Source organism: Plectropomus leopardus, chromosome 8 (assembly GCF_008729295.1).
Source record: "Plectropomus leopardus isolate mb chromosome 8, YSFRI_Pleo_2.0, whole genome shotgun sequence".
NCBI classification, from domain to species: domain Eukaryota; kingdom Metazoa; phylum Chordata; class Actinopteri; order Perciformes; family Serranidae; genus Plectropomus; species Plectropomus leopardus.
Genome location: NC_056470.1, coordinates 9,994,807 through 10,012,656, shown reverse-complemented (window position 1 = coordinate 10,012,656; position 17,850 = coordinate 9,994,807). Strand labels below are relative to the sequence as shown.

The following is a 17,850-nucleotide window of genomic DNA, read 5'->3' as shown; positions in this document are numbered from 1 at the left end:
CACATCCTGGTTACACATGCACTGTCAACTCGTGACGCACCTTCATTGCGATGCAGTGCATCTGTCAAGGATCCATGCAGTGTTTGCAGATTGTTTTAACACATTTAATAGAGTGAACCAGGCGTTGCAGAGAAAACTGCTTCTGATAATAGAATGTCAAGTACAAAAGCACTATACTGCATATTACCCAGGTTTCCTCAAATACACAAAACAGACATTTAATAATAGTTGTTAAAATGGTTTTACGCAATGACTACTGGGACCAGAACAAAAACAAATTATCTTATTTTATTAGATATGCAAACATAGCTGTTGAACAAATTCAGTACTATTTAGTTTTGCTCCCTGTGTACTCCTCTGGATTTGACTGAAGCAAATTTCCCCCCTATTTTAACCTCTAAAGAATAAATGAACCACACATTAAAGGCTCTTGAATTTTGGTCTTTTCAACTCTGCTGTTTATTGATCGGACAGAAACTCTCTTGCCAACCTTGATGTGAAATTGATTTGTTTTGCAACTTGGTGAAATTTGTAAGGCATTTAATGAGAAAAAATTAAGGGAGTAGTTTACAAATGGGCAGGGCTGATTTGACCATAATCATTTAGATGTAACTCAAGCCATCCCTAGCGTATGCTTCCATTTTCTCAACCATTTCCCCCCACGTCTGATTAATACATTGATGTTTGATGCGTACTTGTGAATAAATGCATCTTATCTCCTTTTCTCACACCTTATTTTGCATTCCCAGTACATGTTGCGACAGGGTAAATCAGCAGTGCAGGCTCTGCATGAGGTGGAGGTGCTGACCACCGATTATGTGGGTGAGGACACCCCGCTGACAAGCACAGATTTTGGAGGACGGCCAGGCCTCAGCCCTATGACGGTCCGCACCATTATCAGGGGCAGACTGCACATACGCACAGGCAACATAGGCAAGTACTGCAAGATTCTTTTGGCACTTAATTGTTGAAAACCTTCTTTGTTTACGAAATAATGACATTTTTATAGCTAACATTAAGATAGACCATCATCAGATAGAGAGACGAATTAAACAACCTTCTTAAAGGAATGCTTCAAACACAGAAAGGCTATTTCTATACTGACTACTTATCCCAAGTTATGTTGAGTTTGTGAAGAAAACTTTGTTTTTCTTGTGTGCCTTGAACAGGAAATGAAAATTCCAAAAATGGTGAACATTCATGATGAATTTAAGTAAAGGGGGAACCGCATTTAACAACAGCAAAACAATAAAAAAAAAAAAAAAAAAAAACACTGGTTAACAAACTGTCACAAAAGTTGTGCTGTATGAGCCAAGACTCATTTATCCAGTCGTATGCTCAAAACTTTCAAAACACAGACCTTTCAAATGGGACATTGAACTTAACTGCTGGTGTTTTAAAAGGTTTAGTTTGGATATACCAAAGTCATACAATAACAAAATACAGATGTAGGCAGTTGTAGATGAGCAGCTCCCATGTTCAGCAAAGCAAAATCACTGTTTTTGTCACTGCTTTTTGTTTTGAGTCTTTCTTTAAAGAGAGTATAGAACTGGATAAATGAACTTTGGATTATACTTTTCAAGTTGTGTGGGAGTGTGTCAATGGATGCGTCCCCCTTTTACTTCAGTTCATCAAGTATTTTCTGTGTTTTTTTCTTCTTCGTTCACTGTGGAGGCATGCGAGAAAAACAATGTTTTCTTACCAAATTCAATGCAACACTGGTTGGGTAATGGATACACAAATGGTCATTTGTGAAGTGTATTCCTGTAAATCTGACAAAATAGTCTCAACTCAAGGTGCACTTACAAGCCTTTTCAGAGCTTTTAATTGCATCTCACCAGTGAATGGAACTGGCTCACATAGCATTATGGGGCTGAAGTATGGAACTTTGGTTGATGTTATTTTGTCACACATATTGATCTCAAGACAAAAACAAACTTCATGTTCAACGTTGTTAGGCATTTCTACATAAACAATCAATGCTCTGCATTCTTTGATTGTGCTGATTGGAAAAGTCTTGATTATTATGGATATATGTGAGAGTCTTCTGATGTTATGTACCTTGATAAGGTGCTAATGATTCATGAATGAGGATAAGATATTGCTGAATGCACTTGAATACTAAATTAAGTATTTAGTAAGATTCATCTGACCAGCCAGATAGTTGTCTCACTTTGTGTTGCTGTTAGCAGTACTCCAGTGAAGAAACTTGTAAATCAAATAGACTAAATCTCGTATTGCCCCCACTGGGATACAGAGGAGGATTTAGAGTGAATGCACTGTATGAGGGCTGTTGCAAATAGCTCTATATTTGCATTCCCAAAAGCATGAAGGTAAATGTAGGGAAGCCAGGAAATTGTATTTGTTCTATCTTTCGAAAGAAAATCCAGTTTCAATATCACCCGAATCTCACTCTAACTGTGAAATATTTACAACAACGTTTTATATTCAGGTCATATTCCATTTGGGGCTTCAGATTATGAAGTAATGTTGTCTGTTTACTTTTATTGATGTGTAGAGTTGGGAAATGACAGTGAATCCCCAGGGCTGCTGCTGCTGCTGCTGTTGAAAGTTCCCATTTTCCGGAGGTGTGCAGGCTTGCAAAGCAAACACTGTGCCAAAGCGAAATATCTTGATGTGATAGTTCCACTCCGTCAAGCAACTGAGCACCTTTCCACTTCCCCTTGCACTCATCCAATTTGGGCCTGGCATGCCCCCGTGGTGCGATGGCAGCTGACGATAGCTTCCTCGCCATTAATCAAGTGTTGAAACGATACTCCCTCTCATAAACAATGCATCATTCTCTGGCCCTCAGAAAGTCTGCGCAGTGCCATTGTTGGGGCTAAATATGCCAGAACTTATCACTCAAAGCAGGTTGGGAGCACAGTGGGTTATTGGGTGTGCTGAAGATGGAAGGGGGAGGGCCATGTCTGGCATGTAAATTCCAATCAAGGCTCAGATATCCATCAGGCGCCTAGGCCGACAGTCAGAATCAATTTGGGGAGGGAGGACTTGCAAGCACTTTTCTTTGTTTCAGCTTCCATCTGTCGCTGCCTTTCTCACATTCACACTCCTCTCTTCGCTCTTTGTCACTGTCTTCCTGTTTTCTCCTATTCATCCATTTACCTCTTACCCTTCTATCACGCGCTCTCTCCTCCACCCTCTCTCTGGCTGTTTGTTTTCTTCTCTCACCTCCCCTATATTCTCTGTCTTCTCCTGCACCTCTCATCAAGCTGTAATAAATAAGCACTCCTATTTTGTGGGTGGTAAAGGATGAGAAGCTCGATCATTAATGTTTTTCTGTTGAGGGGGGTGGGGTGGCTTGAACACCAGAAGTTACTCACAGTATGACAGATGGATTTGCAGTATGAAGACTTTGACAGATATTTGATAGGAGGGACACACACAGTGACACACTCACACACACAGACACACACACACAGACACACACAAACACACACACACACACACACACACACATAAGCATGTGTGCTTATCAAATTTCTCACACATGCCAGGAGGGATGCACTCATGCATACACGCAGACATATAGACAGACAGGTGTAGCAGAGCGTGGATGGCTTCTGTGATGAGGCAGGGTGGCAGAAATGAGAGGCGGACAGGTATCGCTGACATCATGTGAGAACCCTGCAACTCCAATTTCTTTGTGATTTTCAAGTTCAATAGAAGGATTACGTGGTGTCTCTATGGATTGGAAAAATTCTACTAACCCTAAATCCCGACTGGATGGACTCAAAAAATGCACACCGACCAAAGCTGAATGGCAGGCTATATTTCTGTGTTGACAGTGTGCAGATACAGCCTGGATTTCTGCTCAAGAGGTGAAGGAAGGTTGCTTAAAAATGCTTGATGGCACAGAGTGTAGGAGAGGAAAAGAAATGTGTGGCAGTGTGGCGGGAAGAGTAGCTAAAGCAGTAAAAGCTTTTTTCACTGAGGCTGAAATGTCTTCTTGTATTGTGAGAATTTTGTTGATTGAGAATTTTGTGATGATTTAATATTTAGTCATGCATTGTTATATAATAAATGGTGGCTACTTAAACCCTTTAAACTCTGAGCAAATTGACTTGATTTCTTTCAAAAATATAGGAAAAGGGTAATGAACAACTTAACAAGAAGTGATCCAAAAATGAGCAAGAAAACTACAAAATAAACAAGAAAATAACCTTAAAAAGTGCTAAAAATTAAATAAAATAAGTGGATTTCAGTAACATAATCTAAATAATTAATAAGGATAATTTATTAATAAAGACCCATTTAAAAAAAAAAATCTAATAATCTCCCCAGCAAGTCTTCCTTGTCCCCTTTTATTATTGTCATTTTGCAGTTTGTGGGATAATTCTTGCCAAGTTGGTCATTGCCTTTTTCCCATGATTTCAGAAGAAATCTAACCAATTTTCCCAGGTTCAGGGGTTTCAATGCTTGTGAAAGGCGTCTGAATGCGGCACAACAAAACTAATGTCGATCCAGGTTCCAAAGGTTTAATTTGTACCGTAAATTCCCAAATAAATGCCCAGAGTCTTTTATTAGCTCAACACTATTAGCTTTACATGCTTATATAAAACAGAGTCCTTTTCTACTTCCCCCATTACCATTATATTTTAATTACAATGCTCTCTGTTTTCTGATCAATTTTAATTGATAGATCAATAAGTTAGTTTTATGCTTCTCTGATGCTGTTTGGCCTGTCAGAGACAGGCAGCTTGTCCACCACATGCTAATGTGTACTCGCCTTTTTACTCTGATAGTAAAACATTCAATAAAGAAGTCTTACATCACAAATCAGCAGTTTACCAATGTCGCTCATGGCCAATGGCTTCTGACTTTTTTGGACAATGCAAAAATGCAAATGGACCTATCTAGAGCTGGTGTTTGGTTTGTCCACTCTGGGCTACTGTAAAAACATGGCAGTGAACATAGCGATGTCCATAAATGAGGACCTGCTCTCTATTTAGATCTTAACAACTCATTCTAAGGTAACACAAACACAACCATTTTGATTTTCAGGTAATTATGAACAAAAGAAAACATACTTATTATTATATATTACATTCCTGCTTATAGTCCCTAAATTCTGTATGTAACATGTACAGACTTTTTTTTCTTCTTCTGGGGGGCATAACCCCTCCAATTGTAAGAAATGTTGAGTTTCAGTGACAATAACTTAGTAGCTCTCACAAAGTGTCAGAATGGAAGTGATTGGAATGGATTAGAAAAAAAACAGTAGCCTACTTGTCGAAAAAAAGAGAAAGGCAGCAGCAGCAGCGGTGAGTCTACCATGTAGTTGCACTGATGGAATTTGTAATGCAGAAATTTCCCTTATTCTGCATTCACCATATGAGCCATGGTGTCACATAGTCACAATTTAAAGAACATAAGACTTTTTAAAAAAATGTATTGGTTATATGATCATATGTGGGTCTCTCGCTCCCTCCTCAATGACTAATCCACAAGCGATGCAGTCCTGACTACATACTGCTCTCTCCCTTTTCTAATTTTATGTGTTTCAGTCATGCATGATATTAATCATGTCTTTACTTCGCCCCCTTGGGGATCCATCAGAATTAGGCTTCATTGGAAAAAGTGAGTGGCAGACTGTCATTTCCAAAATGAAAAAGAGTGAAACACCAAATGATATCCTTTTTAATCATCACAAGGTGGGATTGACAAGTAATTAATTAAATGGTAATGATATACGCTGTCAGGCCTATTCAATCATTCTGTAAAGCAGCTTTTATTAATAGCGTCGTAAAGGACTAAAGAAAGTGGCTTAATCAGAATAATAGAGGGTTGTGAAATCTCGGTGTGAACTTGGAGGGGGGGTTGCTTTTGCTGTAGTATGAGGTCTTGAGGAAGGGAAACTCCCACACAGAGAACTGTAGGAGCAGATGAGGAGGGTATAAACCATGACGACCGCCTGCCTGTCACATGAAACTGATCGACTGGTGAATCCAGAGGAAAGCTATGATGCTTTATTGATTTCATCTGCTAAATCCACATGAACTCTGAGTTGAAAAATGAAGATAAAGGCAGCGGAAGAGATACACAAAAGAGCAATCTTTAATCTAAACACACACACACACACACACACACACAAAACTGCGAGAGCTCAACATTTGAAAGCTGGTACTATTATTTTTAGCACCCGTCGACATGGGCTGCATTCTGCTGAGTCAAATCAGAATCATCAGTATGTGGGAGCAACTTTGTCCCAAAGATGGTAAATAAAAAAACAAAAAAACAACACTGAATTATCTTTGTAATCCATGATGTCATTATGATGTAAAGCCTGGAGCTTTCCCACAGACAGACACTGTGGATTAATTGATGGCCTGTTGTATTATATTATCTCTCTCAAACAAACAGCCAAGCAAACATAGATAGATGGCCGATGGATAGAAAGTAAAAGATGGATTAAATAAGAATATAAAAAATGAAAAAAGCAAGGACAGGCAAACCATTTTGATAAATTTAAGGCTGAATGGTGATACTCAATTTGCGGCACATGGGCCAAATCTGGCCCGGGACAGGGTACCAGTTAACCCCCTGAACATTTTCTACTTCACAATGAAAATATATTTATTCACACTGGCTTTTTTTCTTTGTACTTTTAATGTGAATAAGGTGCCAGAGTGCATAAAGAGCATTCACCCTTTGAAACCTTGATCGACATCACTCTCAGATGCCTTTCATATGTATTTAAACCTTTGAACTCTGAGCACATTGGTTTGATTTCTTTCAAAACAATGAGAAAAAAGATAACGAGCAAAAAATGTCAAGCAAGAAACTTGTTGATTTAGTATTACAATTACTTAATTAAAGTATTATTATATTTGTTGAGCCATTTTTTTTTCAGGCAATTCCTTTTTTTCGTTTTGTATTTTTTGTTTTATTTGCTTCTTTTATTGTGTTGCCAATTTTCAGGCAATTATCTCATACTTTTTACTAATTTCTTGACCATTTCTGGGTCATTTCTTCTTAAGTTGCTCATTGCCATCTTTCCATGTTTTTAAAAAGAAATTGGGCCAATTTATCCAGGTTTCAAGGGAGCAATAGAGCTTGATTTTTTTTTTTCAAAAAAGCTCAAGCTTTTTTTTTTTTGTTTTTCAAAAAAGTACAAGGGGAGGACCCCCCGCACCCCCTCACAAAGATCCAAGCTAAGACCGGAATGTCCTTAAATCCCACAAACGCCCCTGTGTTTAGCTGACATACTGAATGTGGGCTGCTGTGACTGGCCCCTGGCCTCCTGTCATTTTGCAAAAGTGGCCCCCTGGGAAAGCTCGCTGAGTATCCTTGCTGTAGAACCATATGACAGGGGGGTATATAGTGAAGTCAAGTAGTGAAATTCTCATATTTTCTTTCAGTGTGAATGTCTACATTCCCAATTTCCTGCCAGCAGTAAGGCTGAAAATTGCCCTACCCTGGCAGGTAGGGCAATTTTTATTAGTGTCATTGTCTATTCCTTAACTTCCATAGTAAGCTTTTGTATATTGACATTTACAGGCCAAACTCACACTGATTTTTTGCAAATAAATCAAGAGGAGTAAGCATGTTATAATACAGACTCAAAGTTATTTCACTGATTTGGCAGTTTTGACAACTGTCATCCTACATCATCAGGAACCAGGTGGAGAAACCCACCTCCAGAGACTTAAAGACAGTTATGCAGCACTTTAATGCTACTGATATGTATATTTATGTTCTCTGGTGTCACAAAGAACAATGCATGTAATCAAGAATAACTGATTGTATGTAAATCAATTTATGAATAATAACTAACAGGTAGAGACAGGGCTTAAAGGACGGGTCTTGTGCAGTAAAGATTCAGGGCTCATTACTGTGAAAACACTGTTACTCACTATTTAATGGACTTAATGGACTGACTAAGTACATGCAGTCGGATACGAGCAAAGCCGTTTTAACAGCTTTTTAATCAGGGAAAATGCCTTTGCTGACGTGCATACGTGTTACCAAATGATTAGCATGAATGTGTTCTATACACAGATCTATCATAAGACTGCACACAGATTTCACCATCAGCGGATGGATGCATTAGTAGTTTAACTTTTGAAATCATACATGTCATTTGAATTTAGCGTCACGGCAAAAGTCATAGTAGACACATTGCTGAAAATTAAGACAGTAAGCACTTTTGATACTCAGTTTGGAAACATGTTTGTAATATTTTCCAGTAGAAAAAAAGGCCCATATGCGAGTGAAGAGAAAGCCTATTGATATAAAAATCATTTTGCTGACTGAGCTGTGTCTATCGTTTCTCTCTAACTCTCACTGTCTCTTGCAGTCCCTATTGCTGTTCACTCACACTCTCTCACACAAACACAAACAGAAAGCATGTATCTGCTTCAGCACAGTAGAGAAGACAGATTAGAACCTTCTCCAGACCTCACAGCGCTCCTCATCTGCAACAGCCTGATAAGCCCTGGAGAGACTGTTGCAGCAGGAGAGAGTAGAGAGAATCCTGCCGAAAGCTGCCACCAGTGGAACAAAATATCAGTGAAATTTACCTAACAATTAGTTTAGCTCGCTGGCTTCCCTAAGGGGTGCACATACAGTATGTCTCACTCATTAAAAGCTCTTGCTGCTGGTGCATTAAGGCACCAACTTTATCAACCTTGCTTTTAGCCCTGAGGTGAGAGGAAATCTGCTTATTCTGAAAGGTCAGTGGCCTGGAACGAGGAGGCAGAATAAATCGAATATTGCAGACTACTTTGAAACCCCCTCGGTGCTTGCTCCCATTTGTTCTGGTGGCCAGTAAATCAGTGGTTTGTTGTGGCCTTAACCTCAAGAACTGCCAGCAGAGCGAAGAGGGCGGGCAGGTGGGGTGGCACCGAATAGGGTTATTGTCATGCAACAGAGAGAGGTAGTCAATAAATTTGATAGAGTTCAGCCCCCCCGGCACTTTGCTCACAATTACTCTCCTCCACACAGACAACACGGAGCAGCAAACGCTGTGCTTGACTTTCTCTCCGCAACACAAACCAGGAGTATTAGCTTACGTTTCAGTGATGAGGATCATCAGCCCTGTCTTAACAATCTGCCAGGGTGATTCAGCAGTTAGGGACGGATAATGTGACCGAGAGCAAGACATCCACGTCAGCCTGGATTAGCATTAAAGCAGGCATTATCTGATGGGTCTAATGATGGTTCTAGCGATAGGCCAATTCATTAAAATGATTGACTGATTAAATCAGAGGGTCATAATTGGGTTCATCATCAGGCCATTTGTTTTTATTGTGGGCAAGTAGCACCCGGTGTTCATCTTATCTCGTCCTTGCAGGCTTTTTGTACAGTGCGATTCTATCCATCATCAAAAGCATTCCTTGACACAACAGAAAGCAGGCTAAAAGGCCCATAATGAGGCACTGGGAATGAGATCTCTATGGCTTTGTTATTGATTGGAGATGTTTATGGGACAGCAGAAGTAATGCCTTCACAGTAATATTTGGGAAATATAACTCAAACAAATACATTCGGCTGAGTCGTGTGGCCGGGGGAAGGGTGATGGATGACGAGGGGAATGCATTGGGACGGCAGACACCTCACCCATTAATCTGCAGAACTGTGCTGTCTGTGTCTGTTTGCATGGCAACACCAGCTCCCCATTACTCATTTAGCTGCCGCCCATTATCAGTTTGTTGATGAAGGAGTTTGCCTCTAAAAGATTTGGAGGGTACTTTTGGCTCCTCTTCTAAAACTCCTACAGGCTCACTGAGGTGTGAGATCTGGGCGGCAAAGCCACTTAATTGCTGCACTCACCATATTTCATATGAAAGCATCCGGGATGAGGTGTTTCAGAGCCTCTTAGAAAAACTTCTTATACCACAATTAAGCACCTCATTCGGGCATGCTGTGATGTTCTAAAGCCTGGAAACTGATGGGAGTAATGGGAGCACTATGTCAAAGTGCACTGTAATTTAAAGAGTCACAATCGCTAGTTTTAATTACTCTTCCAGTCAACCATCGTAAATTGTATCTAACAGATTGCAAGTGTTGCCCTCGGCATACCTGTAAATTGCACAAAGTAAGTCTTTTGACCTGTGGTATTTGAAAAATGCTCTTGTGAAGATGGTACATGGCTGTGGCTTGGTGTTGTGAGCAATTATCCGTCACACGTCCATTAATGGGCATTTTGTGCATAGAGCACCTTTGACAAACACATGAAAAGCATTCCCACAACTACTGTGGTTGAATTGTTATGTAACATTGTTCACATTGATGTAATTAATGCGAATCATTTACTGTCTTTGTACAACCGCACCCTGGAGTGCTTACTTATCCACTTGTCTTTTGAAAACAGGGATAAATTATGGTTTTGCCATTGAGGAATAGCAAGCTGAATGCAGTCTGGTTGTCAGGAGTCTGGTTTTTCACAGGATAACCCCAAACTGCCATTCAAACAATTGCAAATAAAGCCTCTGTAATGACATGACAGGACAATTCAAAAATCACATTAATCTTTAAAAAAAAGCACCCACCTCCAGGATTTAAAGCTGGTTGGAGGATTTATTTTAACAGTTTTATGTTGAATTGTCTCAGTTCATCTCTGACACCCAGCACTCAGCCAGGCCGGACAGAGGCCGGCACTTACCATCAATCAGCATGACACTCATTGCGTTGCAAGCTTTCGTTGTCCAGACCTCTCTGGCAATTTCAGGCCACTAATTAATCGCTGTAGGCTTGTCTTCATGTATTGATCCTGCCTCGAATGTTCTAAGCCAGGGTTTAACCTGGACTGTGTTCACTTTGGCGTTGTCTACAATGAAAATGTATTGTTTCTCATGTGACTTCAGAGAGAACTCTGGCAAACTGGACAGATCTGGTTTCAGATCTCAGTTTGGCTTGTTACTTAAAGGAGTGGCAAACACCCGAGTCTCCACTGCTGGAGTTACACAGATCTGGTCTTTAAATAGAATGAATCAAATTGAGTGTTACAGAGATAACTTTGCTCCTATCAGTTGTGATCCGGAAACTGATTTACTATCAGTATAACCTCAGGCAATGTGTGATCAAACAAAGAGTGAGGCTAATATTCCTCAGTGAAACCTCTGTAGGGAAGATTGCTCACTGGTTTCGCTCTCTTGCTCACGAGCAAACACTGCCATTCAAGAGATTCAGTTAGAAAAGGTGCTTCTCTAACTTGTAACAAAAAAGGAAGGAGCATGTAATGTCATCGAACCAAAGCACCTGAAATGACACCCAGGTGATACCCAGGTTTAGAGCCTCAGTCACCTCAATCCCAGCAGTTTTTTTTTCAGGCCAACATACCCGAACTATCAACGAGAAGAAAAAAAAAGTCCTCTAGCCTCCAGGACTATCCTCCAGAAAGAACTGGACAAGGGAGAATGGGTCTTAAAGGGACAGTTAATACCCAAAACAAAATCCATATTTTCCCTCTTATCTGTAAGGCTGTTTTTCAATCTAGACTGTTTTGCTGTGAGTTGCAGAGCGTTGGCAATATCAGCCGCAGTGATGTCTGCCTTCTCTCAAAATTATTTAGTTAGATGGTACTCAGCTTGTGGTGCTCAAAGTGGCAAACAAATTCTATCAAAAACAAAACAATGTCTCTCTCCAGAAATCATGACCCAGTTACTCCAGATAATCTGCAGACCTTGTTTTGAGCAGTTTCATATAGGAAACTATTTTCTTTCTTTCTTCCTTTCCGCCAACCGTATCACTGCGTAAAAGGAAGCATGCGTCTACTGCTTACTCATCTAGCACCACTGAGCTAGCTAACCTTACAGCTCAGCCTTCTTGGCTTGATGATCGCTCACGATGCACAGTGATTTGGTTGGCAGTTGTAGCTCAGTAGAAAGAAAATCGTTTATGAAACTGCTCCCAGGGGATTATCTTGAGTAACTGGGTCATGCTTTCTGGGAAGAGACATTGCTGTTGAGTTTTTCACTGTATCTTTATGGTGCTTTGAGCACCACAAGTTGAGTGTCATCCAGTTCAATGATATCTCTACAACTGATATCCCCAACACACTGCAATTCACTCCAAAACAATCTAGACTGATAAACAGCACTAAAGCACTTCATTTTTTACTGCATGGGTCTTTTAGTCCAGATAATTAACACTCAGGCCTGCTTGTATGATCAGTTGACAAAGTTTAATGAAACTCTTGGTTATTTTGTTAAAAACCTTGAGGAAAAACTTTAAAAGCTAACATTTGGTGTTGTACAGCAACATTGTTGAATAGTTTGTCTCTTTATCTGCTGTCAACGACGGTGATACAATCATATCCCATTTACTATTGTTGTATTTTCAATTAAAGGTGGTGAAAGAGTAACTCTGCAAAACCACACACACAACCTGCAGGCGTCTAAAGTGTTTAAGTCGCAGCGGCTATTTTCTTCTTGCCTGTAGGCATCACTGGTCAGCAAGTGTACAGCTGGTCTGACCGTGACCATGTGGAGAATCTGCAGTCTGTTATATATAAATATGAATATAATCATATAGTAGATGTCAAACTAAAAACTGTATATCTCTTTGACAGGGTGCCCAGTAGACCCCAGCAGGAGGAGGGCTGCAGACATGATGTCGCCTCATTCCCACATCATCACACCTCGCGAAGTCACCGGTGGCTTCAGAGGAGGAAGTCTGTCCTCCAGAAACATACTCCAACTCAATGGCAAGCACTTAAATCTACACCCCACTGATTCCTGTCAGTGCTTATGTACCAACGCATCAATTAACTTCACTTTCATTAACTGTGCAGTCCTCACTTAGCGTATGTCTAAGCACATGTGTATGTCTATATTCTACGCTGCGGAGCAATTAGCGCCTTTCATTTAGGCGGTGACCGTGCTCCCGCTTTTATCAACTCCACCAGATCCATTTCACATTCTGTCTCTTGGCTGCACCACTGAACCACTCAATTTTCAGCCTAATTGAGCTTGCAGAAGCATCTCTGGTGGCTAGCCACAGTCCTGTTTGTGTTTTGTGTGTGTGTGTGTGTGTGTGTGTCCAGGCAGAGGAACACACACTGGGGAAACCAATTTTTTCCTCAATTAGACAAGCCGTCGCCAGTCAACTGGCGTGTATTCCTAAATTTGTCCTTAAAATGTTGACTATGACTCAAACACACAAACATGCAGTAAGAGGCATCAGAGAGAGTTTGAAAATAAGTAGAAAATTGCCTCTAATGATATAGAATAAGTCTGGCAGATCTGGAATTACATCACACCCTGAGACAAACAGACCTTAGAAATGCTTTTGTGTAACACATTTTGATGTATTTTAATGTATTTGCTGAAAGCACACAACATACAAATACACTGATTAAAAAAATATGCATATGGAATTATGAACAAACATGTACTATATAACACACGTTTGCAAATGAATGCAGGCTCAAATATATTCCCCAAACTGTTGCAATCATTTATTCAAAGCTCTTGTCACTGTGCAAACACGGTCTGTTCAGTGTTTGCTTTGTTTCTTACCTATCTCCCTCTCCTCCTCCCCACCACCACCACCACCTCTGCACTGCTCTTGTCTCTCTTTCACACTGTACTCTTTTCTCTCACCACTCTAACTCCCTGTGACATTTAAACATACAATACGCCTAATTACTTTCACTGCAGTCCAGTCGCAACAGTTAGCCACGCTGAAGCTGCGTGTGAGTGTGTGCTCAGTCACACTCTTGTCCCGCTCACGTCGGCCTGTGGCTCTGAAGGAAGCAGTGTTGCTACACGCTATCTGGTGAGGTGAATGGCAGTTGACCCAATGCCTCTTCGATAAGGAGACTTGGGAAAAATTTCGGGGGGGGATAAGGAGTGATACTGGGATAGGAAAACTGTGAGAGAATACATATCTGGTTTTAGGTTTAAGCAAATACTGTAGAAGTCTGAGAAAATTTAGCTTTCATACATCAGTGAATGTATTTCCACCCCGTGTATATCTGATGTGTTTTTCTTGTTTAACTACGGTATGTCTAAAGACGCACGGCTGTTTGCTGATTGATTGGTTAAAAGTCTGGTTTGATGGTGTCGGTTGCTTTTGCTTTTATCAGCAGCTCAACTCACTGCTGTTAAAGAAAACTCATGCAAATTGACAAGCGAAAGCAAATGAAGAAAACACCTTCACCACTTGGACCTTACATAGGGTCCATCTGCAAGAACACTGCAGAATACGAAAAACACTTAAATTAGAAACAAATTAAAGAAACATAAAGACATGCACTGAAATCACGATGAGAGACGTTACAAGTACCACAGAACAAAGCAGGACTGAGTTAAAATGCAAATCAGTTTTCGAGAGATACTCAAATCTGTTGAACACACAAGGAAACTGTAAAAGACTGACATATACCCAGTTTCTTAATGCACTTGTGTTTTATGTGTTTGCTGCATTTTGTTTCCATAAATGCAATGTCTGTTCTGAAAAAATGGTGAATGCCTTTTCTTAATTTGCGTGTGTTTTGTCAGTTTTCATGTGTTTTGCTGAGTTCAAGTGCACTGAGCTCTCACGGCCAGTTATAGCCATGGAAGTTTGCAATAGGAGTAGGGCTGGGTATTGTTTAAAAGTTCAGTAATGGAAATATGATATCCAAGTTATACAGACACCAAAACGGATACTTTTTGTTACCTTCGAGGCCAATGTATACACGTCTTTCCATAAAACCTTTTGGTGCTGGCAATAGCTGTGGCTGGGGGCATCATGCTTTTGAGTTGTCAATCTATCCCATCCTTTTTTTTTTTTTTAAGATTATTTCTGGGGGATTTTCACATTTTTTGTTAGGACAGGAATATTAGCATGAAAGTGGTAGAGAGGGGGGATGACATACTTTGAACCCACGGCCACTGTGTCAAGGACACAGCATCTGCACAGCGAGACCGCTCTACCAGTTGAGACACTGGGTGCCCCCATCAATCCCATTCTTGTGAACCCGATACCTTAATTCTTCAAATTTGGCACAAACGTCCATTTAGATGTAAGGATAAACTGGTCAGAATTCTGTGGACAAAGTCAGTGACAAAGGTAAATGTGACCTTGCATTAGTCTCATTCTTGTAAATGCGATACCACAAGAAGGCCTCGAGAGAATTTCCTCAAACTTGGCACAAATGTCCACTTGGACTCAACAGTGAACTGGTTTGTATTTAGTAGTCAAGATCACGGTGACCTTGTGTTTGTCTAATTCCTTTTAATGTGATATGTCAAGAGCACCTTGAGGGAATTTCCCCAAATTTGGCACAAACCTTTACCTGGAGTCAGTGTGGAACTGATAAGAATTTGGTGGTCAAAGGCTACTGTGACTTCATATTTTTGGCCATATATCAAGAATTCACAAGCTAGTTGTCACAAAATGTCATTCAAATATCTGAAAGGATAAACTGATGAAGTGATGACATTTCATAGCCAAAAGGTTGATGGTCAATTTCATTGTGAATGGAAGAGGCGACGTTTGGTCAGATACTGAATTTGTGACACTAACTGGCTTAAAATTGCTAATTGTGGAGATCTCTGTTGCTGTGATGAAGATGTGTGTAAACCATTTATGTGTTAGAATATGTGGCGTCTATGAAGCATTCTTAAGTCTCTTGGCTACATATGTCTGCGCACAGGCATGGATGTAAAATGTAGCTGCAACTGCAGTGTTTGCAGAGGCATAACCACCGCCAGGCTGTAATTCTTGTTTCCATTTGTCAAAAAAAGCTAAAGTTCTTTAAAGTTAATGTCTAAATGCAAGTCGCCATACCAGAACTTTTATGATCCAAGAATGAATAATTTATCTTTCATGCTGCAAAAGATACTTCATCACTAGGCTACAATATCTGTTTTTAGATGACAAAATAAGGGCAGCTCTGAGTTTTAAGTTTGTTAATGTCTGAGTGTTGTTCAAAGTGCAGGATTAGGGAAATTTTCTTGTCAAAGCTTTTAAAGAACATGGCTAATTTGCATGATCCACTTCAAATGAGGATGGATTATTTGGTGACTAGTACTGTAGATGAATCAGGTATTTTAATTAGATATTTTGGGGCTTGCAGAGGATACGTAGCCATGGAGGTGAAAGCTAATTTGGGAGGAGAGAGCCGGTCTGTTTTCCCAGCAGTAGGGCTTTTGCCCAGTTGTAGTGGTGCCAGTTGTTTGACTGGACTGTTGTCTGTGTACAAGCTGTTGTTTCTTGTGCTCCAACAATACTTTAATCTGTCAGCGCCTCTCTCCCTTGGACATTTGGAGGGTTTTTAGAACATATGGTCAAAATGGCAAAGAGATTAGATTCCACTCTGCTCAGTAAATATATTCATGATTGCGGCCTGTTTCTCCTTTCACAGCGAGGAACGCTGCACAAGCGCACAGACTGGAGATAGATGGAAATCGCGTGCTGTTGTTCAGACGTGGGATCAGAGCTGACACTGCCGTGCCCGGAGAGCACAACCTAAATGACCCCGACGGTGGGCGCCGCAAGCTCAGCTGCATGGCTGCTGTGCATCAGCGAGAGGCCAAGGAAGACGCCAAAGAGGCAGAGGTCATGGTGAGGTCAAACTTTGCACTTGAGCCAATGGGAAGACAAGAATAGCTGCTTAACTGCAAAGCAGAGCCAGAAAAGTCCGTCCTTTTGTCTTCTTCATTTAAATCTCAAACAGACAACAAAGACAAAGCAACAGCTTTCATTCTGGCTCTGAAACATGTCATGAGGGAGCTTTCATAGATGCGTGGAGCGTCTCCCAGACAGCCTGCCTGTGTTACAATTCTCGTGACAATGTGCCCCTCAACCCTCTGTGTTTTAGTGACTGTACAAGAAGGTGTTAATTGTTCCTCTACCCGAAGGCACATCTTGTACTTTCACCCATGGGTGCACATGCTAAATGTGATTTTGGCTGTGGTGCATGTCTGTCTCAGACATTTTACACATTACAGTTCCTGTGGTAAGACCTGTGTCTTAGTTGTTTCACACCCGCATAACAGCCAATACTATGTGGAATATAACCGAGTCTTGCTCGCACAGGAAGACAATTTTAAGAGTTGCTTTGCAATTCAATTTGGATTTGACTTTTCTGGGCTGATAGCCACGACCTAATTTGGTACAGGTTTATCCCCAGCATAATTTCAGTGCACTAGACCTGTGGAAAACCTCAGTATTATTTTTTGCTCACACACTTCGCTTTACCACCCTGATTTTGAAACTCAATTTGAGGTGTTAAATTTATTTTTAAGACAAGTACACCTATAGGCCAGAATCCCTGGCATGGTGCAGTTATTGCATCTTTAAAATATTTAAAGGGTTTAAGTGCAGCAAACGATGCCATAGTATGTTCATAGGTTTAAATTGGACTGCATTGTTATGTTAATGACGGAGGAGAGATTTAATAATTCCTTTTGTTTGTCACAAACTGTTCTAAAAGAAAAACTAAGTAGAAATTATGGGCCTGTTTACCTGTTGTTTTGGAGCAAGGCTGCAAAAAAAAAAAAAAAAACCAAAATTAGAGAAAACACACAAATTCCTTTCAAAATTCCTGTATTTAGTGTTACAACGGTGATGGACATTGACTCTGGATGTCCTGCATGGGTTGTTTCGACAAACCAGTAGAAAGAAAAATTGTCGTAAAGGTCATTTCAACACTTGGCCCTAAAGCAAAAGTTTATAACATCAAGCTTGCCTTCTTGTAGAGTATTGATTTTACAAACACCAGAATCTAGCCATGCATGCATTCGTTATGAAGAATGTGTAATTGGAAGCCTTGAAATACCACAGAAGTAATTGCTGAGAAAGGGACCTCGGTAACAAAAATGTCAGAAGCTTTTAAACTTTCCAACATGTTTGACACTGAGGTGAAACGCTAAGGGAGCGCTCCTGAAATGTTGG

General features: G+C 40.4%; 1 protein-coding gene across 1 annotated transcript in view; it reads left to right on the top strand.

Annotated features, from left to right (window-relative positions):
- Positions 1–17,850, top strand: part of nphp4 (nephronophthisis 4) — a 195,674-nt gene that overhangs the window by 146,102 nt on the left and 31,722 nt on the right. The window contains exons 17-19 of the mRNA XM_042491381.1: positions 750–933; positions 12,536–12,670; positions 16,319–16,518. Coding sequence (XP_042347315.1) covers positions 750–933; positions 12,536–12,670; positions 16,319–16,518 — 519 coding nt within the window. The remainder of the gene's footprint in view (positions 1–749; positions 934–12,535; positions 12,671–16,318; positions 16,519–17,850) is intronic.